Source organism: Topomyia yanbarensis, chromosome 3 (assembly GCF_030247195.1).
Source record: "Topomyia yanbarensis strain Yona2022 chromosome 3, ASM3024719v1, whole genome shotgun sequence".
NCBI lineage: Eukaryota > Metazoa > Arthropoda > Insecta > Diptera > Culicidae > Topomyia > Topomyia yanbarensis.
The window spans coordinates 320033762-320059299 of NC_080672.1; the positions used below are offsets into that span (position 1 = coordinate 320033762).

At 36.6% G+C, this 25538-nt stretch overlaps 1 protein-coding gene across 1 annotated transcript in view; it reads right to left on the reverse strand.

Annotated features, from left to right (window-relative positions):
- Positions 1-25538, reverse strand: part of LOC131691657 (cuticle protein 7) — a 78243-nt gene that overhangs the window by 13542 nt on the left and 39163 nt on the right. Inside the window, exon 2 of the mRNA XM_058978219.1 lies at positions 12191-12292. Within this exon, the coding sequence (XP_058834202.1) occupies positions 12191-12292 (102 nt within the window). The remainder of the gene's footprint in view (positions 1-12190; positions 12293-25538) is intronic.

Consider the following 25538-nt stretch of genomic DNA (forward strand, 5'->3'; position numbering starts at 1 on the left):
GCTAATTGGCAGTTCCTTTTAAAGAATCAAGAGAACATTGAATGTGCAGTGGAGATCTTTTATAATATTTTATGGCAAATAATACTGGAGGAAGTTCAACTCACGAAAAAACGACGAAATCATGCATCCAAAAATCCAGTTTGGTTAAACAAAGAAATTATTAATTTGTAAAATCGGAAGCAAAAAGCTCACAAAATTTACAGGAAACACAATAATCAGGATAATTTGGAAAAATACCTCAACAATCGTGACCAATTAACTTTGGCTATTTCTTCGGCACTAACTGTATATCATGCAAAAACTGAAAATGAGATCAAGTCATGCCCAAAAAACTTCTTTAATTACATCAAAACTAAGTTGAATTCATGCAATTTCCTATCAAAAATGTCTTTGGGTGAGAAAGAGGGTGAAACTTCAAAAGATATTTGTAATCTCTTCGCAACATTCTTTCAAGAAACTTATTCTAACTATTCAGACAATGATCGTGACTTTGAATATTTTTCTTATTTTCCTGATTATTCAAGGGATGTTGGTGTCAGTCACATTAATGTTCAAGATATCTTGTCTGGTTTCAATGATCTAGATGCCACTAAAAGCTCAGGACCTGATGGAATTCCACCTGCTTTCATAAAGAATTTAGCAACTGAGCTCACGTCAGCTTTATTCAGGCTGTTCAATAAGTCATTAGAATCTGGTATTTTCCCAAAAGACTGGAAAAAATCTTTTTAATACCTATTTATAAATCGGGTAAAAAATCTGATATTTGCAATTATCGTGGAATTGCCATTCTGTCTTCCTTTCCAACCTTTATAATCCATCATAAATAAAAACATTTTCAACCAAGTCAAACATAAAATAACAAATTCACAACATGGGTACTAGTACAAACTTTTTGGAATTTGTTGATTACTCGTTAAATGCCATGGATAAAGGAAATCACATAGAAGCTCTTTACACTGACTTCAGCAAAGCTTTCGATAAACTGGACATTCCCATGTTAATTTTCAAACTTGAAAAATTGGGAATTGAGATGAGACTCCTCAATTGGATTAAGTCGTATTTAACAGATCGGCAGCAAATAGTAAAATTATATGAGATGAAATCTGATATAATTAAAGTTACTTCGGGGGTTCCTCAAGGTTCACACTTAGGACCTCTTCTTTTCATTTTATATGTCAACGACATCTCTCTTATTTAAAAAAAAACATTAAAATTCTCATATATGCGGATCATATGAAGCTATTTTTAGAAATTAGAAATAATAATGACTATAATGTTTTTCACAATGAAACACAAATCTTTTATACATGGTGTTGTAAATGTTTACTGGAATTAAATGTTAAAAAATGTAATCTCATAACTTTTAGCAGAAAACAAATCACGACCTCTGTGTCATTTACATTATGTAATCAAATCCTTCAGAAATACGATAAAAAAAGAGATTTAGTAGTTACCTTAGACAAAAAATTAAAATTTATGGAACATTACAACACAATTTTTCATAGAGCTAGTAATATGCTTAATTTTATAAAACGCTGCAGATATCACTTTCAAGATCCATACACAATCAAAACTCTTTACGTAGCAAATGTTCGGTCTATTTTAGAATATTGTAGTATTGTTTGGTCACCATTCATAAAAAAACACGAAGTGAGAATTGAGTCAATCCAAAAGCAGTTTCTATTATATACACTACGCAAGTTAAGATGGACAGCATTCCCTCTTCCATCTTATGAAGCACGTTGTATGTTGATAGATATTTAAACATTGAAAGAACGTCGGGACTATGCTATGATCTCGTTTCTAAACGATAGCCTCATGCAGCGTACTGACTTATCTTACATATTGTCAAAATTAAATTTATATACTCCTACTCGCCAATTACGCAATAGAAATTTGTTCGCGATAGGTCATCACCGTACAGATTAGGCTAAATTCGGACCACTAAACTGTGGCCTTGTATAACGAGCATTGTGAAAGTATTGACCTTACCATGCCCCGAACAAGTTTAAAACAGTTTTTCAACTCTTTGCGAAATCATAGTACATAGGAATAGTATACAGTATAGTATGTAAGCAATTAATGTTTTTGAGAAGAGAAGAGAAAGTTCATTGACTTAGACATGGATACGATATTAATAACTAGAATAGTGAGATCGATCCTGTAAAACTATTCATCACTGTAGTTGCTTACAAAAACTTAAAACATGGCAAATACATCCATTTCCGATTTTAGTAAAACTAAAAGTCGCCCGCTCATCAAGAAAGATATCAGCGTAAGCGTTCGTAAACAAAATGAATAGACAGCATCGTGGATTGTGGTTAGACCAACAGGCTCAGAATTTTCTGATTTCTATCAGATTTTACCACTGAAAATTTTTCGTCAAATATTTTGTAAATTAAATTTTTCCTAATGAAGAACTGGTCTAATTACATTAGAAACGTTGGATATGAACGTAATTTTAGAATGTAAAGCTTCAATTGATGTAGCGTTTCTCTCCAGATCGCTAATTTAATTTTCAACTTCAATCGCGTTTTTCTTAATTGAAATTTTTGGAACATGGGCGTAGAATAGTTGTGAACTACCAACGCCCAGTGTCTAATTAATTAAAGAGTAAATTCTGCATTGCACTTTTAAGAAGGTTAACTATTAAATTTCGTTGGCAGATTACATTGTCATTCATAATGAGTCTATCAGCAAAATTTCAGATCGATCCTATGCTTGGAAGTTGGATTAGACAACTGTCGGACGGTTCGGTTAAATACAATTTTTGCACTGATAGGGCATTAGGTTTGATTTTTCTGCCAACTAACAACTTGAGATAGTTCTCTGGTTGCTTCTAATTATGTAGGATGATAAAATGAAGATAAAAAAATCCCGATTTTACCAACTTCCCCGTTTTATCAACCAAAATTTTTGGGCTGGTTGATAAAAACGGGTCATTACTGTATTGGCAAACATTGAAAGTTTCGGCTTCTTTATTGATTATTGCTTTGAAAGTTGGATTTTTGATGCACTTCGCTATCACACTTTTTTCACGGTTGCCAAATGAAATGATATGAAAACGACAAAAAATTAACTTTTTCCATCAAATTTATTGTGAAAACCGGGATACTGGCAGCCATGCTAACCTTCCAGCTAATAAAAGTAATAAGAAGTTTGTTTTTGACACTTTTCTATGTCAATAATTTGTCAGGTCGAAGGAGTTGCACTTTTGATCACACTTTTAATTCATCACTCTTTCATACTGTGCAGTTCGATTTGGTGGGAACTGTGCAATACTTCCTCCGAAACATCAAACTTGTGCTGGGCCGTGAAAAATAGTAGCCCTGTATTATCCACGATGAGACAATGAGGCTTTGTCAGCATCTGGGTGTACACTGTACAGTTTCCGGGCCCGTTACTTCCCCACCGCATTTTGCTGTTCGTCACGATTTGTCGTATGTCGTCGCTGTAGATAGCACAATCTTATGACAAACGCCATTTTGGGGTAAACTGAGTTAGATATGCGAATCTCTACAAGATGACGTTTCCAGAATTTTGAAATTTTGCTTGGTTACTGAAATATAGCGAGAAAAGTGATTAGAAATTGTGAGTTTTTGCTTCAAATCATTATATCTTGGGATTGGCTCAAGTTATAATGAAGTTTTAGTGGCTTTTATGTGTAAAATTGTCGTAGGAACACAATGGCACAATCATTTTCAAAAGAAAAATACATGTATTAGGAGAAAAACGCAATTTTAGCTTTAAACTAGAGATATTGCCTATTTGGCAACACTATAACCAAAAATAACTATTTTTCTAGATTCCCTGACTCCTTCAAAATGCATCTAACGGATTGTTTATAGACCAAATTAAACCAAAGATATGAATAAAAGTTCATAATTGGTGATTTTTTCCATGGAAAATTTTTCATGCACGATTATGACACGTCATACAAATTTTTTCATCAATACACACCGTGTGAGTGCGACTTTAGTTTACATTTTTAGTGAAAACTCGCAATATAGTCAACCGATCTTCGTAATATTTGAGAGATTATTACAGAATAGGTAGAAGCATCAATTGTCTTCTCTGAATTGTTTCTACCATTTATAAGTTTCTTGATATTCAATCTCAAACTTTAAAAATCGTTTTTCTCGAGATGTGCAAAATGGCGCTTGTCATAAGATAGCACAACAGCGACGATGTAGGGATTGGAACATGCGATGTGAGACGCAAATTTTATTTTGGATTTTTCGTAATTTAACATTTTTTGAAATAGAATACTTCTAACGTTTCAAAACGGGTGTCCCGTTTCAAAAAAATTCCACTGAGGTTTTTTCCTAGTTTTGTTATGCGAATAACTCCTATTGTACTGATCGAAATCACTGTATTTTGCATCTCATCGGAGTATTAAAAATAATATATTTTGTGAAAGTAGTAATTATCTGCGCCTTGATTGGTTCTTGCTGTTCCACTAGTGTGCGGCACATGTTACAGCGTTGTTAGCCACGGCTTATATCGTGTCTACATTCGGTGGTACATATATATTAAAAACAGCATGTTTGCAAATAATTCAGTTCGTATTCTTTTGTACTGGTTGGATCAGGTCGTTGCCGGTACACTAGTTCGAATGTAACAATTTTATTCAGCCCTTTTAAGGGGCACAAAAACAGTACATAGAGAATTGAATAAGTTTCTTTTCCTTACAATTTCAGGTTACAACAATGTGTACTGTAAACTGTACTGTAAATTTATTTTGCCACAAAATTGTAATTTACGGTAAAACTGTTATCGTAGTGTACCCCGTTCGCAGAAAGAGTGTGTAAAAGAGGAAAAGGGTGAGAGAAGGGCAGCGTTGCCAACAATACTCGTGTCATTCGTAATAATACCAATCTGATTACGCATGCGATAATATTATCGCGATCATCTCCGCATACATACGCTCACAGTCTCACACATATAGAAACGCTTTCGGTGATCGAGTCAACATGTTAGCACCAACGAATTTATAAACGCCGTTCCCACGCGAACAAAAATCCTTATTAAATATTCTCTCTACATGAAAACATTTGTCAGCTTGTTAACTTAGTGTAGAAAAAATTTGAGCCCATTCGAAAAGCTATACGACAGTTTGCACGAACTTTTTGCAAAGAAGTCGAAAAAAATGATGATGGTATTTTTTTAATTTCTTTCTTAATTTGATTATCAAGGCTGTTAGTTTTAGGTCTAAAATTATTGGCCTATACTCTCTGCTTCAAATTATCACAGAAATCCTCAATTGGACGCAGTTGTGATACATTTGGAGGGTTATCAGCGTTTTGTACAAAAGGTATGCCATAATCCTCCACAGCGCCAAAATTTTTTTTGGTGAAATAACTAGGTGCCAGATTGGGCGTTCGCTGCCATTTTTTTCACATGGTATCTTCTAGTGGGTCGAAATCAACACTGGATGTTTAAAATAAGTGTGCCTAAAGTAGGACGTTTAGTATGGTGCCTTGCGCAGGTTTTCATTTTTGTTTTAATGCCGGAAGTGTTGTCCAAATTTCATCCCGCATACGTTAGCAGCGTAGGTCCATGCCTTCAATCTTGATCTCGTAAAAAACAAACTAATTCATATACACTAGAAGCCTCGGGGTACCAAGGCCGGGAAAACTCACTCCCTTCTAGATCTGAACCGCACACTGAAATTCTCGAATCGTGCAAATATTTAACGCGGATATGTAAGGAATACAAACAAAGTTAAACACGCGAATTTGCATACACGCGTTTCACACGCCCACGTGATCAAACCCGTTAACATACGAACGCTCGAGCTCTGAACGATAATACAGCTCTGGCCACGAGCTCGAACATGTGATTGCGATCATCCACGCAAGATTACGCCCTCGATCTGGTAAATATAAATATGTTCTTGTGTGAAAGTGAACGCCTACAATTTATATTCGCGGTGACAAATGCGATTATACAAATGAACCTACCTCATGAATCGGCCACGTCCGGAAGCGGAACATGCCTATACAATCGCATCGATACACGCTGAGTTACATACACACTAGCCCACATGACATAAAAACGCCCACACTATCACACGCGTTAAGGTAGCACAGAGAATGCGCAAAATTCGCAAACGAAAAAAGCAGTTTTTTCCACACCGTATGTCAGATCTTCATAAAAATCAATCAGCAGTACTGTAACAACATTCTACATACGATGATTGATTTTTATGAAGATCAGACATACGGGGTGGAAAAAAATGCTTTTTTCGTTTGCGAATTTTGCGCATTCTCTGTGCAACCTTAACGTACAATCGCTCGAATTATTCGCGCCTAACTTCCTTATCTTACCACATTTCGACCATAGCAGCCTAGGTACAGGCCTCATAAAAAAAGGATGCTGATATATACTATACAGCTCGTTCCATGGCGACATGACCGAGAAGTCTAGTGATATGATGGAATTCATTATCTTCTAGCATCTGAACCGTTCACTGTAAATTAACCTTTCCATGCCTATGTTGTTTGTGGACAACAATGTTTTTAAACAGCTATAACTTTTGATTGAGGCAAGATGAGATGAGCATGAGCATGAGCATGACCATAAGAATGATGACCGTACATTTCTCAATTGTACTCCGTGATTGACCAGAACAAGCGAAATTGCACGAAGAACCAACGAATGGAGCATGGGAGTAGCTATCCATTCTCAATGTGCACGTTTCGATAGTTCTATACTTTGCAATGTCAATAACGCCACGTTCTTACAGTCATCGGGAAAGGAAAGAAAAGTTAGTGCAGCAAACGTTGTTATGGAGACCGAGTATACCTCTGCATCTCCACGTTTGCCACGGGAAGGACTTTTGTTAGTAGGATGGGCTAAAGAGTCACACAAATTTGGATTCACCTTGATAAGTGATACGATCTATGCAACTCTTAGAAGTGTTATTATGTGTTTATGTATGATAGATTTTCCGTTTGTTGTATTAATTTGGAAATGATCGGTTTGTAAAAAAAGCAACTTCAGCTCCGGACTGCCGACAGTGGGAAGTGTTGCTCATGTTTTATTAAATCTAACGGTATGTTCACGATTTCATTATTCCTTGTTTCTTTATTCCGGCCAATTACGACATTCTAAAAACAATACAATACCATGCCATAAAAAGCGATTACCTTTAGTGTTTCGAGACATTGGGCGATATAGATATGGCAATACCTATGTTATTGAAGATTTCATAATACAAGTATTATAAATTTTGATATTTATATAGCAAATAAAATGACAATTATATATTGGTTTCTTTCTCCGCGAACGATTGAATAAGGTGCCGATTTTTATGTTATCATTTTTCGTGCGCGTTGTTAAGCTAACTGAAGCGCATTTTAAACGGTATAAAATAAGCAATACCGAAGTACCTGAAACGACTAGCTTTCTATATCGAATATGTATCCGATGACGCTAATTTTTACACTAATTACTAGAACAAGATTGGAGACAATAAGAACGAAAAGAAAGTAACCTGTCACCTTTTACGTGAATGATTATTATATTATTAGAATATTTTTTATTCTCATGAAGGAATATAGTTATATATATTGTTCTAACAAGTTGAAAGTATTCGATACAATGAGAGCAAATAATCAATTAAGACTAAACGTAACTCAATGAATATGATAATTAAACATATGGTTGGTGTTAAGTTAGATCGGACTAAGTGACATTGTATTGATTTCAAGAAAAACGAGTTTAAAGCTTGAATCGTAGCATCCTTTACATTATAATTTGAAATTAATTTTTGCTATAATTCTCGTTTATTGTAACATATTTCAAATCAGCTAAAAGTCGAAATTATCTGAAGAAATTCCAGTGCTATGACTATCTCATTTTCTAAGGGTTTGCAACTTAGTCCGGTTTGACCCAACACCGACCATATATTCTTCGTGCTGATATAACTGCTGCAAATTGGTAGATAGCTTCTGATTCTTCTCACGAACTGCCAATTCTCAACCCCTAATATATGAATCAAAAGTCATCATTTCACTCAGACAAGACCATGCGTATTCCCCACGCACATTGAATACCCAGTGGATTAGTTTCCTTGTCCGTCAAATAAACACTAAACAAACAAAGAAATTAGTTTGATCAAAGCAAAGCAAAGGAATGTCAACTCGATTAGCATCAACCGGCGGATACGTGTTCCCTTAGAATGCCATTAAATCAAAGAACATTTAAAATTACATACGACAAAATATGTGCAATTCTGAATATAATAGAATAAAACCTACTTAATTATTTGCAATAAAATAAGATCAGGGAAATTAGTTGCATAACCAAGATAGTTCATTTTCAAAGATAAAACTGTTGATGAATAACCTTATAAAATAGGTGATAAGGCACGCGGACGAAAATAGCTGACCACCTCCTTTTTGAATGAGGCAACATTTACTCACAAAAATATGTAAGTATTCATATTTCGAAAAAATGGTTTGACTCAATGAAGAGATAAATTGAGATCCCTCAAAATGGGATTTAGTATTAAATAGTTGTGATGTACAAATGTGACGTTTTCCAGTAATTTCATCACAAGATGGCGGCTGTGTAACATTTTCTCGCCGGTGACCTTTTTTGGAAAGTGTCAATGGCCGGAAATACATCTCCCGTAATTTTTGACCTGATAATGTGTTATAAATCGACACAAAATTGCACATTGAAAAATTATTCGATGTAAAACTTAAATTCTACGTACGTCGCGGAAAAAAAACAATTTTAAATATAAAGTGAAAATTTCAGAATGATCAAAAAATATTTATTCCGAGTTTTTTTCCGGTCAGTTGAAAAAAGTGGTATCGTAAAAAACGCGGTTAAAATTTTCAATGCGCTCAGGGTATACATAAGAGGCGTTGCGACCGAATTGAAAACTTGATCATTTTTATAATATTGTCGCCTTATAGATTTTCACATATCATTTTTAAGACCTTAAATCATGTTTTAGGCCAATAAAAAATTCGATTTTTTAGAAACTCTACTGTGGTGTTTTAGTGGGTGACATTTCCCGTCTCGTCTGCAGTCGTAGTAATTTATTCTGACAGGGAACCTTTCCGAGAACCAAGCTCTACAGCTCCTGTTGGACCATACTCAAATAAAGACAGTCAAGTGCTTCTTGGCTTCGACACTCATATCATTAAAGTCGATTGCAGAGCAGACGAAATACGAGGTTGTCGATGACTTGTTATATCTTCGAACACTAGTGATATGATAAAACTATGCTGGCCGCGAGGTGAAATTTATGTTGGGTCTGCGAATAAGACTTTCGACGATTTGCGTAGTCAACTGAAGTTCGGTAGCCTCCTGTCGCCCACAAAACTTGCTCTATACAAGTCTCTGATACTCCCTGTTGCTCTGTACGATCAAGACGCGTGATCACATAAGTGGACAGTAGACTGCCCAGTAAAATATTTTTTTTTGAAAACTCAATCTGCCTAACCCTGATTCGATTCTTAGTTTCACCAAGAGTACTCGCATCAAATTTGAAGCAAATCGGACAAGTCTAGCTACCGGACCAACGTGGCTGAAGTTTGTATGTGATTTTTCGACAATATATATGGAGAAAACCTACTAACTCACATTTTTTCCGCTAGATGGCACTGTATCCATAGTAATATCACTGAAAGTGAAAATAAGAAAGATAATTTAATTGTCTACAACTTTGTCGAAGACTGCTAGTGAATCTAGTTTTGTTAAAAGAAGCTATTAAACTTTTAACGAAGTGATGTCTGAATCAGTTTTTCATAGGGCCTATCAGTGCATGGTTGCGTATCAGTGTACTCGATTCGCAGGAACTAAACATTTTTGTGAAATAATCATAAGGTTTAGCTCAATAGCATGTACAGAAGAATTATAGTACTTAATACGAGTAATGTTTTGGTTAGAAAATTTTAGTTCCAACTGTGACCGCATAGAGGGCGCCAACACTTACTTTCTATAAAAGAGAGATAGAATATCGAGATGTTCGGAAGAATTATAGCAAAATGCCTATTCTACAACTTTGTGGTAGACACCTAATTTTTACCTCTTTCCGTTGAAAAGCCCTCTATGCGGTAAAATGTGGAACTAAAATGTTCTAACCAAAACATGACTTGTATTATTTACTACAATTCTTCTGAGCATACTATTGAGCTAAATCTAACGATTATTTAACAGAATGTTTAGTTCGTGCGAATCGAGTACTGATACACAACCATGCACTGCTAGGCCCTTTGAAAAACTGATTCAGACAACACTTCGTTAAAAGTTTAATAGCTGCTTTTAACAAAGCCGGATTCACTAGCAGTCTTCAACAAAGTTGTAGACAATTAAATTATCTTTCTTATTTTCACTTATAGTGATAATATTACGCATACAGTGCCATCTAGCGGCAAAAATTCGAGTTAGTGGGTTTTCTCCATATAAATTGTCGAAAAATTCCATACAAACTTCAGGCACGTTGGTCCGGCAGCTAGACTTGTCCGATTTGCTTCAAAATTGGTGCAAGTACTCTTGGTGGGACTAAGAAGTGAATCAGGGCCCGATGAAGGTCATTTTTTCATGTCACTCTAGTGAACAGACTATCGAGTACTCGGTGAGATTGGGCGAAAAATTCTGCGCTGAAAACTCGGTGACTCGATGGATAATGGACTCATAAACAACGAGATGTACCAAGTATTGAAAAATACTGGCATCGGATGGACTGATAAATCTTGGCAGACTACTGAATGAATGCCGGAAAAGAGACTTGCTAAAATTATGTTCTGCAGAGAACCTGAAAGAGACAGTCGAGGTCGGGGTAGACTTCGCACTCGCTGGCTGTATGCAATAGATGAAGATGTGTGGGCCGTGTGTACAAGAAGTTAGGCGACTAGCGTCCCAAGATCGAGTAACTGGGAAGTCTAAAATAAATTCGATCATGATTCGGAACACATTAATTATTCGGTCACAATCATGATGATGAATTCGATATTATACAAAAGAAATAAAATTAGAACCACGCGAACTTTACATCGTTTTTGTGGGGTGTCACTGTTTTGTGCGACACCGTACGTGTTTGTTCAACATGGATTCATGAAATGGGAAAATGTATGATGCTACACAAACTACACGTAGTCGTTAATGTTTAGATATATTTGGAATACGTATAGACTATATCTTTAGTGTAGGTAGTTGTCTGAAGATCTTGATAACTTAGTATTGAACGTATTAAACATTTTCCAATCCATCGAAAACATTACTCCGAACCTCACCGGCAAGGACCAACATCTCATCAAAATGAACACTTTATGCGAAATCTCCCGCCGGCAGCCAAAGCCTGTCCGTGTTGTCGTAATTGATTACAATTCTATTACTTAATTGAAAGTTCACCATGAAAGCTGTTTGCACACGAGGCGACCGATCACACGCCATTTGTTTTGATTTTGTTCTACTTATTCCAACGTTGTAGCTGTTACCGCCTTGGAATACTGAAAATAAAATATGTCGCCTCGTGTGCCTACAGCTTTAATCTGCACTGGCGGTCGGAGGTGAGTCGGGGTGCTTGCATCGAACGACGCAAGTAGCGACCATGCGAATGCATGCGAAGATCGTTCAAGTTAGAAATCTCTCGGCATAGTTTTAGAGTGCAGAGCCAGATGAAGTTTGCAGCCAGCATTTTGGTGCTCCACTATGGGGTTTGAGTTGTGAGATGCTTGCCAGAAGCGGCACAGGATGGTTGCTATCATGTTTGTTGCATTCTTTGCCGCCCTAATTGTGTGCAATTTAAATGCCTTCAGCTGGCGGGGAAATGTTAAGTGGAAATCGGCACGACGGGGCGTACGGTGTTGCGTTAGAGTCAACTTGGTAAATAGGGTGCTGGTATGATGTAGTTCGTTTCAATGCAATGCTAAACTAATTATGAGATCGAAATGTCATTCTAGTTGGGTTAATAAAATTGATAAAATATTTGGTTTAATATCGGCTAATTGCGGCAGTTTAAAAATCATGTAGCGAATCGATTGGTTATGTTTGCTAAATATATACAGCCTATGGATTGCTATGCTAATCTCCTAAGTGATCTACACATCCGTTTTAAATATTTCACAGATTTCTGAATGAGTAAGAAGTTTATCCGATGTCTGTCCTTAGTAACATTTTTTATTCTAAGCTAATTTATTTAATTTATTTTAATAATAATGAACTATACCTGTGAGTTTGTTTTGTAGTTAGACACAAATTCTACCAAATGTGCACAAAGAGCCTCCATTGTGAGTAGTACTACGGCAGAGAATAAGCCTAGTATATTCATCTAAAAATAGAAAAGAAATAAACACGATTAGTTTTTTGTGCGGAAAACAGCATCTTAACGTCTCACAAAAACTTTAAAAGCATTCCTAGACACCTTTTTGCTAATGTTATATTATTTCGTGCATGCATAAAATCATTCCTTAAACCTTTCGACTAAAAATAAATCTTTTTTCGCTAACAAAAACAAATCACATTGTCTAAATGGGACACCAGCCAAGGCAAAACGGTGGTCGATATTTTTTTGTTTTGTTTTCATGTCTCACCAGCCGGGTTCCTCTCATGTCTGCCTTCCAAATCTCCAAAGTAGTTCGAACCCCAACTATGTACGACATTGTCGACCTTGATATTTGCGTACCCGTATTAATATCGATCTTTAAAACGCATGAGTTATGTGTTGTTTTGTTTTGCTTCGGATACAATCAGAATCTGGTTCGATGAACTTTTCGATACAAGTATTTACTTCCTTTTCCCACTTCTATGATTGGTCGTGGGAGTTTGTTGAATCGATCGACATTTTTTATGGATTGGCCTTTACGCGTTGTTTTGCTTCCAGTGATCTCTTAAGATGCAATATGTACTTATCGTAAACTGTTTTTATGTCAGATTAAGACTGTTTCTAAATATCGAACAAAGAGTTGATGCATAGTGAATAAAAAATGCAGTCGTTTATTTATGCTACAGAAGCATGAGAATACTTCGAGTGATTCACTTCGATATAACTGCAGTAAACGATCGTACGGGTGCTGAGTTAATTTAAGTGTCACGATTTAATGGTGATTATGGTCTCAGGAGAGATATTCAATTCAATTCTCTGATTAACGATTTCCTACTGCGCATATTTGCGGTAATCGTTCTGCTGGGTTAATCCGGTTCTTTTGATGATGTACGGAAGAGCTTCCCATTGGCGACGAGAAAGGGGGTGTATAGGAAAAGAGAAGCAGCGAGTTAATTGGACCATTCAAGGTCATTGTAAAGCGTGAAGTGGCAAATAGGCAGAAGGCACGATATTTGATGCGTCTAGAACTGATTTGTGGAACTATTATATAGTAGTTACGATTGCACACGTAGTAAACATAGTTCCATTATTAAAACTGGTTCCAGAAACTCAAAATTTAAAAAGATTGGAAAGTGAGTTGAATTCTTAACGCAGTTTGACTAAAATTACTTTTTCAATGGATGCCATGATGACTATCAGCATAATCATAAGTGACCGACTGATTGTTAGTATATCGTTACAAATAAAAATTATAATCAATCGAGATTGCAGTATGTTCTTGTCAATAACTTGCTTGCGTATAACATTTTGTGATCCGTGCATGTCAGGGCCAACGAGAGGGGAGGGGGAACGGAGTGTTTCCCCCCGGGCCCGGAGTTGTGGAGGGGGCCCGGACTTTGAACAGAAGAAATGATTCTGTCAAATATTAACTCAATAACAATTTATTTGAAAATTGAATTAGAGTTTCAATATTGGTATAATTTAATTTCTTCCAATATTTATCATAAAGTTAATTGTACATTACACTATAAAGTTTATACTGCATGAAAGACTAATTCAAAGAAAACTTTGAAACTTAGAAATCAAAAACTTTTAACGCGTAGTGGACAAAAAGACTGACATATGATGGACATAGTTTTTTAAACCATTAGTCAAATTGCGATTTTTTTTTCTTTTTAGGACGATATGACTTCCATTTCTATTTATTTCATTTCGTCGTTACTGTTAAATGAATCATAAAAGAATCTATTAGAAAGAAGAAGAAAACTCAGCAACCTTCTGTTAGAATGCTCAACTGGTCTAATAAGATTTGTGAAACAATTTCTGATTAACTCCACAAATCAAGAAAGAACATGAAAATATACGAAGAAAACGGCTCATTGTAATTTTCAGAATTCACTTGAATTTTTTTTATTTGAATACGACAACCCGAAAGTTTGTTGTCATCTTCAATTAACTTTCTCAATATAATTGAGAATTGAGACTTTTTCCATTTTTTCTCTTGTTTCACATTTACTTCTTTTTTGTTTATTTTCCATTTTATCCAGGTTTTCTATTCTTTCTATTTTCTTCATTTTTTTTACTCTTTTGTATATTTTGCCCCAAATTTTCCTCTTTATATTTTTACCATTTTTGCTGCTTTTTTTAAATTTGTCCCATTCTTTGTATTTGTCCCATTTTTTCAATTAGTTTCATCTTTTCACGTTTTTTCCATTTTCTTTTTTATTTATCTTTTATTCGTTACTTTTGCATTTGCTTGTTGAATTGATTTCATTAATTTATTTAATTAAGCTTTTATTTACTTTTATTTCTCTGTATTCTTTCATATCTTCCAATAAACTTATTTTATTATTTCTTCATCAGCCTTTTTGCATATTTTTCATTTTAGGTTTCTTTTATTTGCTTTCAATATATTTTTTTCATTTTCTTTCGTTATAATTTTTTATGTTGTGAAATTTTCTGTTCTCCATTTATCAGTTTTGAAATTTATGCTTTTCTTTTGAATGGATTTTTTTCAATATTCTCTCTTTTTTTGTTAATTGGTATATTCCATTACCTGTAGTATTTACCTTTTCTACCCATTTAAACAATTTTGAATTCCATGTGTTCTGTTTTTTTACTTTTTTCGTTTGATTATTTTCCTATTATTTTATTTTGATCTTTTAGAGTTCATTTTAATTTGTTTCCAATTTAATTTAATATAGGTTTATTAATTTTGTACTTCATATATTTTTTAATTTTTCTCTTGTTTTTCTTTATGATAATATTCCTGTTTTTCCCATTTCTTAATTTTTACCCCTTTAAACCATTTTTATCTTACATGTTATTTATGATTTTAATATTGTTTCTTTTTTATGTTTTCTTCAATCTATTTCGATGAATTGTTCCCATTTATTTTATTTCTATTAGATAACAAAATAACTTCTCAATTTTTAATTTTTCATAGTTATTTTATCCTTATCTTTTTATTCCATTTTTGTGCTTTATCATTTCTTCTATTTTGAAACATTTTTAGCGTTTTGCCATTTTCTTGTTTTCATGCTTTTCGTTAACTCAGTTAACTCAATGGATCAATTTCGTTCATTTCTATATTTGTTTATACTAGTCTTGTTTTTTGTATTTCTCTTTCTTTTGCCATTTCTACTGTTTTCCATGTTCTTGATGTTTTATTTTTTCTGTTGCTATTTGATCGTTTTTCATTTTGAAATATTTTTCTATTTCTTCAATGTTTCTAATCTAAATTTCCTGCGATTAATTTGATTGTATCAATTATTCAATCTGTTTTATTTTGCTATTTCTTCAAATTGTTTACATACTTTCAATTTTTCCTAATTTTTCCATTGTCTTAATTTTGTCCTATTTCTGTTGTTTCTCAGTCTTGGATTTTATTTTCTATTTTTGATATTGGTCGGTTTTTGACTATTTGCATATTATTAAACTTTTTTCACTATTTTAGATGTCATTTTGTGGTTTTCTGTTTTGCTCCATTTTATCTATTTATTAGTTTTGCCTTGTTTGTTCCTGTTTCTGTTTTTCTCTTCTTAAATTCTACCTCCTTTGAATGTTCTATTTGTTTTTATTTCAATTTATTACATTTTCATTTTGCTACTATTTTCGCAATTTGTGAAAAGTTTTAATTATGAGTTATTCAATAATATTGTACCCAATATATAAATGAAGATCTCCCAAAAATCACCTGAATCAGTTTTCCCTGATATAAATAAAGGATAAATATGAAAATATTTATTAATCGACTACTTTCAAAGTCACTACAAATTTCGTAGAGAGGTTTTACTATCATTTGCCTGCGTGCAGAAAGATGCCTTTTTATTTGACATTTGCTGCTTCAGTTATGAAAGTGTCGTCCAAGCAAGAGGAGCAACACAGAGAAATTTTGCTCGCGTATAGCCTGAATCCGAATTACTTACACGCCAAGTTAGCGAAACCATTAAAAGTGACTAAATCAACTGTCACCAGCCGGGAGGAACAATGGCCGATATTTTCAAGCATATGAAGCTGTCGAAGTTCATACAGAATTATTTGGTTTGGCAGACTTTCTGTACCTGTGGTTTGAAAAGCGACATTGTCATTATGCTATATTTCACCCGAAGGAGGAAAATTGGGTAAACACCAAAATTTCTCACCAGGGCGAAATTTTTTTGGTCAACATTTTCATTGAGACCGAGCCCATCAACAAGGAAATTTATGCGACCAGTGTGCATGCAAAAACGTCTGCTGTCTGCCATGAAGCAACACGACTCCACGCTATTTCAATTTTGAATGCTGCCATTACGGAAAATGGACATGTAGTGGTATAACGCCTACAAGGTTCTGGTGGCGCCCAAGGACAAGAACCCTCTCAACACATCGAGGGCCATTGGTCCATCGGTAAGCGGAACCTGAAGAAGATACAAAACTGTACAGAATTTAATGCCAATAATTAAAAGACGGTTAATCGAGCGCTTGGCTGAATATTTTTCTGTATTTTATGCTATTTGAACTACTTAAAACAAATAAGAAAAAAAAAATCATTGTTGTTTGCCCAAATTTTGATCATAGACGACGTCGGTGGTTGAGTGCTAAGCTTGACCGCCGCTCAGTCCAGCGGGTGCGGTTTCAATCCCAATTGAGGTCTTTTTTATGTTGCGACGACATTTAACAGATGCACTGCAAGGCCCCGTGCAAAACTGACTCAGACATCACTTCGTTAAAAGTTTAATAACTTCTTTTAGCAAAGCCAGATTCACTAGTAGTCTTCGACAAAGTTGTAGACAATTAAATTATTTTTCTTATTTTCACTTACAGTGATAATACAATTCATACAATGCCACCTAGCGGCAAAAATGCGAGTTAGTGGGTTTTCTGCATGTAAACTGTCGAAAAATCCCATACAAACTTCAAGCACGTTGGTCCGGTAGCTAGACTTGTCCGATTTGCTTCAAATTTGGTGCAAGTACTCCTAGCCGATGGAGGTCATTTTTTCCTGTCACTCTAGTGTTCATAGCAGGTGTTGATTTCTCTGGGCTGTTAGCTACCTAGAATGATATACAGATTTATTAGATGTTCTTTTATTTCTTCAATTTTTGTCAAACAAGAAAACATTAAAGGACACTGGAACGGAACAGTGTCTTTTAATTTATTTGTAAGACCTATTCAAAAAACAAAGTAAGTATGATTTGAATGCATGTCGTCCAAAAGGGATACCCAACAATTTTCTAAAACTGACGTTTTTACATTTTCAATTGTTCAAGGTAATCGTGAATGAAGTCTTTTGAAAAAATGAAAATGTTTATTTTTGGCTTTGAATAATCAAAGTAGACCATGGTGGTAACCCTATTACTAAATAGCGTCTTATAAAAACTCGAGATTTCTCATTCGTTTTTCGCGTTTTTTAGAAAAAGTGGTCTATCAATTCGTCATCCAGGTATGTTAGGTTGTAGTTCATTTAGTGGGAAACTCGGTATACAATCGATTTTCGTTAAATTGCGTTATATCTTAACGATTTGGCCCAAATAGTTGTTCTGGAAGGTGGGCGCCGTCCAAATACTTGGTCTTTATGGACATTTTCTGTTCAATATTTATAGGGCATTCCACGTAAAATTTACCACTGCAAGACTGGCTGTCAAACATATTCGACACAAACTTTTTAATTTAAATATAGTAGGTGATATACTTTGTCATAAATATGCAAAAAAATATTTTACCAAAAAAGCAGTGTTTTGCTTTTCTCAATAAAAAGGTATTGCAATTTCTCTGAAAACAGATTTTTTAACCGAGGCCCGGAGGGCCGAGTTAGATATACCATTCGATTCAGTTCGTCGAGTACGGCAAATGGCTGCGCGTGTTTTTTTTACTTGGTGGTAAAGCTTTTACGCCGACCCAGCACACCTTCAGCAGTTAGACCATACTATCGATTTCGTCCATCGTGTGCCAAAGTGAGGGACTCTGAACAGAGAAGATAACTCTGAACCCTACTCCTCTAAACTCCACCAAGGAGTCCGACATTTGCCTGATCCCCCGGATTCCATTTGAAATGACTACTTCGGGGGGAGACGTGCTAATGCACTTCACATGATTCCAGGTCTAGCTGGTCGTGCTAGATTTCGCTGGTCTCATAACCGCCACATCAGTCCTGCACGGCATGATATTCTACATGCCCTCCTCTCTACGTTGACCAGTTGGATGCCGTGGTCGATCCAGCGATTCCGGTTGGACGGTGGCTTCCGGTTCACTGGTGCTCCGACGACCCTATACTGGTGGTTTTTCGTGTTCGGTGCTACTCACCGTAGTCCTCGACGGTGGAGCTACCCTAGTAACAACTGTGGTGATAGTTTTATAGCCACTGATAAAACTTAGATTGCACTTGTAGCGTGCTATAAAACTTCAATTGTTACTTGGGTAGCGTTATTCTTCCTTCGATGCAGTCCAGCATAATGCCGAGGTCAGTCCAGCGATTCCGGGTGGAGGATTGTGTCCGGTTCACTGGTGCCCCGATGATTCAAGCCGGCGATTCGCTACCGGCTACTCGAAATAGTCCCCGACGGTAGATCGTTCCTACTCTGACGAAAAGTTCCCCGGCAGTGGATGATCTTCCGAAACCGATGCTACCCGGGCAGATGCCGAGGTCGGTCCTGTGATTCTGCGTGGAGGGTGATTTCAAGTTCACAGGCGCCCCGACGACCATTGCCGGTGTTATTTCCCGATCTACTCGAGCAAGTCCCCGGCGGTGGGCCTAGTCTACACCGACGGAGAGCTCTTCCGACGTTGAAATTTCTATCTCGATGCTAGTCGGTTAGATGCCGAGGTCAGTCCTGCGATTCCGGAGGGAGGATGATTTCCGGTTCTCAGGTGCCCCGACGACCTACAGTCGACGGTGCGTCTGCTCAGTCTAGTCCCCGGCGGTGGATCTAGCCTACTCCGGTCACGCCCGGTGGTCTACTTTATCACTCTTCTTCAGACTGACTTGTCAAGTGCCACGGTCGGTCCGACGATTCCAGTTGGAGTGTAACTTCCGGTTCATCGGTGTCTCGACGACCCGAGGCAGTGTACTGGTACGTCTGAACAACTGTTCTGTTCACCGCGTCCCATTTTTCTTTGCCCGCACACATTCTTTCGACAATAACGTCGTCTGTTAACGTTCTTACCGACAATGGTTCTCATTTCGTTTCGCTCATGCTCGAATCGTGGGCATACGATGTGTGTGCGCAGTAGTATATACGGCCTCTATCGGACTAACATTCCTTCTCTTTCCTTCCGCGACACTGGTATTGATAAATAAAAACTTTAGGATTACCACATTGAAAGATGTTGCGCTATTCCCAAGAATAATTATCTACTGATTCCCTGTGCAACTTCAGCTAGTCCAGATCGATAACGGAGTAGCAGCCAGGGGTAGTGGCACAAGCTCAAGCTCAAAGATTGTTTTTCTTCAAGCTGATATGAACACTGAAGAAGACTATAAGTAATAGTTGAAATACTAGTATCTGATTGATGGTGAAAAGCAATTGTATTGCATTATTATAAATATAGTGGAATTAAACGGAAGACATCAGTCCTGAGAAAATTAATTGTGATATTTCACTGAATTGCTCAAAAAGTCTCGAAAATTCGTAAAAAAAATTTTTGGAAAGTTTTATGATGCCGCCATCGAAATTGAAAGAGAAAGTAAACAAAGAAACTCTCATTTGCGTTATGCCCCTTTCATACTTTTATCGAGCAATTACGTGGTCTATTACCAAAAAGATATTAGAATCTTACCCAAAATAATAGAATAGACACGTACCCGTCGGATTTTGATTGTAGAATGATGAAATACAGTTACATTTCGTAGGAATGCTAATATTTACAGGAATGACAATATTTTACCTTATTTCGAAATAAGAAAGTATTTGTCTTAAAATGTAAGGCATTTTTTTTTAATAAAAATGGCAAAAGTTGATTTTTTTTCATAAACGTTACATTGTGTGGAGTCCGTCAAAGTTAAATTTGGTGTAAATAAGCATAACATTTTATTGTATATTGTTATAAAAATAACTGAACATTTTTTCGGTTTTATTGCGATGCAGAAAAATTTGTATGCGGATTTAACTTGCTGCATTAGTTAGCTAATCTAGCTAACTAGTAGACTTAGTTTGGTAGCTCCATTAAATTTTCTCGTCGGATTCAACCAAATAAAATTTAGTAATTTTGTAGAACGGATGCTTCCAAGAATCATTAGCAGCTGCAGGATTGTGAACTGAGAGAACTTCTCTTCATGCTCCATGACATATAAAATTCAAAACAAAGCTATCAACACTATATTCATCATGAAATGGTCTTATTTTGTACGCAATATGTTGTTATAATGAAAATGTTGATAAAAGCCGTCAAACATTTCGTAGGGATGTGTATTTGAAAGAATTGAAAAACATATTTTATTTTTTTTTCATCGGCGGCCGTTTTGGGGGAGGTTTGGTAATTCCTACGTTATTTACAAGGGGGAGGCTGGAATTTTGTGACAAAATTCTACGAGGGGGGGAGAGGTCGAAAATCGCAGAAAATAAGCCACGTCATTTGTGTACGGCCCCTTAACCCCTAAGACGAGCAGCATGCATTATGATGTCCTGAAAGAAAATAATGTCCTGAAAATTACCAATATGTTCTGTATCTTGATATCTCCCTATCTCGATGTACCTACCTTTAAGTTAAGGTTGAACAGAGAATGCGCAGAAATCGAATACGAAGGAAGCAGTTTTTTCCACAACGTTTGTTGGATCGTCATAAAAATCAATCAACAGTACTGTATCAACATTCTACACAAGCTATTTGATTTTTATGAAGATCTAACAAACGGTGTGGAAAAAAACTGCTTTTTTCGTTTTCGATTTTTACCCATTCTCTGTTCAACCTTAATTGAAATTACCAAACAAAACTCAACTTAGAATGAGGTGTGAGCAACAGGATAGATGTAAATTTACTCAGTTTTTTTTACCCGATTATCTCTTCCGGGGTCCGCTTCGTTCACCACGAAGCGATGAGGCAACAAAAGAACATCATCAGCTGCACACACAATGTGAAGGTCAGCTGTTTCATACCCCGGCCCGCAATGGAATGGTGTGGCACATACAAGATTCATCCTCAAGGATTACCGGTGTTTTTGCACTTTCGCTTGATTAACCTACACGTCCCGTTTTCATAGTAGTTCGTGTGCAGCAATCGACGGTACGCGAAACAGAACCTGTTTCCGAAACCCCTTCTCGCGAGATTGCACAGACTGACGGCGATGACAATCGGAGGAACTTGTTGAAGACGACGTACTTACGTTCTAAGAGGGCCTAGCCAGCATACAGTTCCTGGTGACCGGTTCATGCTTGAGGAAGTATCAATTTGGGTTTCGTCATAATCACGATGGAACAGGCAAGATTTTCATTACATTTAGAATAACTGATGTCATTTCAGAACCAGCGTTTGATCCCATGTTGATCCCGAATCGAAAACTCAAAATAATCAAGTGAATTAGTTCTTAAGCATTGGTCAAATCCGTTAAATTGGAAAATAATCCGTAAAACAACAGAGCAACGATCGAAGAGATATAAAACGAATTATTTTATGATCAAGCATGAGTACCGGTCCCGCTAATATGCTAACGGTATCCGAAAGGCCACCAGCGCATTTCCCACGGCCCATGTTTCACTATACGCGAACACGTCGTTTACAGTTGATGTGCCAACGCAAGGTTGTATTGAAATTAGGGTAATTTAATGGTCAGTTCTCTACGGAGTTGTTTAACTTATCTTATTTCAAATGTCTACTTGCAGTCGTCAAATGAGATGGAAAACATTCTTTGGCATATACAATGAGTGTGAATGGTCCACCAACAGATAGAAAACATATCATGGCATATAAAAATTATCAATAAACATATTGAAACTAGTCCATAAAACATGCATATATTCATAGTAAAGGGAATCAAAACAATTCGGTAGAGCGGTTAAAAATTGGCCTGCTTCAAGAACTCGAAGTTAGCCGACCACCCTTAATTACAGCTCCGTTATTGATCGCTAAAATTGCACGGAGTTCCAATAGATGATACAGTTGACTCTATTTATGTCGTCATTGAAGGAAAGGTATAAATACACGACCGGAGCTAGACTTTATGAAACAAAAAAAATAGCGGTGCATTCTACCCCAAGTTGTCATGCATTTTAAACATACCAAGAAAACTCGATTTTTTAATGAAAGAATTATTTAAAAATGATTAAATATTTTTATTGTACATGTGTAGAGTTATTAGTTTGGTTATCAATACCCTTGAGTGTGTTAAGAATTTTTTCGATTACTCCTTTTGGCATACATTTGTACATTTTTCGACATTGTTATTTAAATTCTTTGCATATTTCGCTAAACGCGTTTGCACGCATGATCTCCTCTGTGCTACGCACTTCGATGGTGCTGCTGGTGGCTGGAATTTGTTGCTTTTTATTTGTCCTGATCCCAAGCTCAGCTCGTTGGGAAAATTATTTGAAATCATAAGGCATTGCAATAAAATTTTTGATTTTCGAATTTCGAAGTCCTTGTAACTAAAAAAAATCTGTTTTTAGCGATTTTCGTTTGTTTTGTTACTAGATGATCGGCAATGCTATTTTTAGACTATTTTTAGACAAATTTCGACAAAAATTTTTTTCAACATTTCGGATATTATGAAATCAATATGCAAACGCCTCCTTTAATGATGTCCGAGCTAAAAAAAATGCATAGATTTCTTTTTCGATGTAATAAGCATTTTATGTAAGACTTTATGCGAAAATTTAAGATGACCATTTCCATTGGTACCTTCCGTCTTGAACACTCCTAGTTCTCCATACAAGCTTTGGTTTCAATTTCAAAAAAAAATTCACCAGGTGTTTCCTGGGACCCCAAACTTTCACCATTTTTTTGTTCTGCTCCCCGATTTTGTGTTGAACAGTGTTGTCTTCGTTTGCTTTCATTTTAACTATTCTGTTTGTTTCATTCATTGAATTCATTCGGATCATGCATTTTATCCATGTTTTTCATTTAACTTATTTTGTTCGCTGTGTTCATTTGATGGATTTTACTAATTTTCTCCATTTTTTTATATTTTATTCGGTTTCTTTATTTTATTAACCCTCATTTTATTAATTTTGTTCATTTCAATTATTTCAATAATTTCATTGATTTCAAATGTTGGAGTTTAGCATGTATTTTACAGTTGTTTCCGAGCCTTTCAACGGAGCAGATCGATTTGCTTCACAGTGGTGTTCGGTGTGTCAATTCAGTGATTGAAGGTCAGCCTTTGTGCGTTGTTTGCAGCCGGTAGCTAATCCAGTGCATTGTTCTCGTTGGAGCAGAACAATCGACGTTGCTACAGATAAGTTTTGTTAGCTTTTTTATTCCCTTCGTGTGCTTTTTTTTCTTTCCCTTCCGACCACTCCCTCTCTACTGTAATCTTATAAAAAATACATCTATACATTCCCGTTTATATAACGCTCTGCCCTCGTGCTTAAATGGCAGAGGGCGAAATACCATCTGATGTCATCAAGGAAGTTCCTGATCCCCCCTAATATTCGCATTGCTCCCCTTTGTGCAGTACCCACAAAGTTCCTCTGGGCCATGGGTAGTATATTTTCGGACCGGAGAGAAACCGGTTAATATATTAAAACTTTCTCGGGATCTGGCCACTAACTACCCGGCCGTAACTCAGATAACACGTATTCGGGCAAACAAGATACGTGTTATAGTGAATGATCTCGGCCAGGCAAACGCGATTGCTTGCTGTGTAAATCGTTGGGGTTGTGTCCGAACCGGGCCTGAAATGCGAAGAACTGTTGGAGCACGGGGTTGGCTGCTTTAAGGACCCCCACTTCAACAGATTAAGATCTTGGAATGCAAACAATTGTATGCCGCAAACACCGAGGGAGGTAAGACTACCTATTCTCCATCAGGCTCGCTTCGGGTGACATTCGCCGAGTCTTCTCTTCCCAACGACATCCTCCTTGATAAAGTTCGCCTACATGTTCGCCTGTTTGAACCGCGGGTCATGAGCTGCAGCAATTGCAAGTAGTTGGGTCATACAGCCACCTATTGTGGAAATAAGAAAGGATGCGGCAAGTGCGAGGGAGAGCATGAGGATGACTCTTGCGGCAAAGAAACTGAAAAGTGTATTTGCTGTGGGGGCCCTTCGCATGCTACTAAATCTTCCCTGCGTAAATCCGAAAATCCCTTTGCTGATTTGGCCAGCGTTGTGCAAGAATCTGATGATCCTCAAGAGGAAACATCTCTCGTTAACCCGGGAGAGTCCAGGAAGAGGAAAAATCTTGCCTCCCCTAGACTACCTCGTAAGGGTCCCAAGATGTCCTCCTCTGAGAGTGCGCCAACAACATCTAATAAATCCAACGAAAGTGCTGCCTTAAACCCGAAGCAATCTGCTCCCGGATTTGGAAATTTTAATTCAAACCAGGAGTACCCACCCCTTCCAGGGACATCAGAAACCCAAAGTGTCCCTCTTTTTCAAACAGACACTCAGCCCAGTAATGGACTAATGATATTTTCTGACATCGTGGATTAATTCACAGCTTTCAATGTTACTGATTCTCTTAAAAGCCTTCTGATACGTTTTCCTTCTATAGTGCAAACATTTTTGAAGCAGTTGACTACTAAATGGCCCCTCCTTGCAGCGATCGTATCCTTCGATGGCTAAGTCATCGAACGAGGTCACCGATTCAATCACTGTTTTACAATGGAACAGCAGAAGTATCCTCCCGAAAATCGATTCCTTTAAATTTTTACTAAATAGTTTAAAATGTGATGCTTTCGCATTATGTGAAACTTGGTTAACTTCCGATATAAATCTCAACGACTTTAATATAATTCGTCTGGATCGAGAAAACCCCTATGGAGGAGTACTTTTGGGGATTAAAAAGTGCTATTCTTTCAACCGAATTAACCTCCCTTCGACACAAGGCATTGAAATTGTCGCTTGTCAAGTTTTTATCAAAGGCAAAGACCTTTGCATTGCTTCCATCTACATTCCTCCTAGAGCTTCGGTAGGGCAGCAAACGTTTTGAAATATCACAGAATTCTTACCGCGGCTAGTTCTAGGAGACTTTAATTAGCACGGTACGGTATGGGGTTGTCCTCACAATGATAATAGATCAACATTAATCCAAGATCTTTGCGACCATTTCTGATTCATACACCACCAGCACGCGCAAGCGCGTTGGATTTATCGCTATGCTCGACATCGCTACAGTTA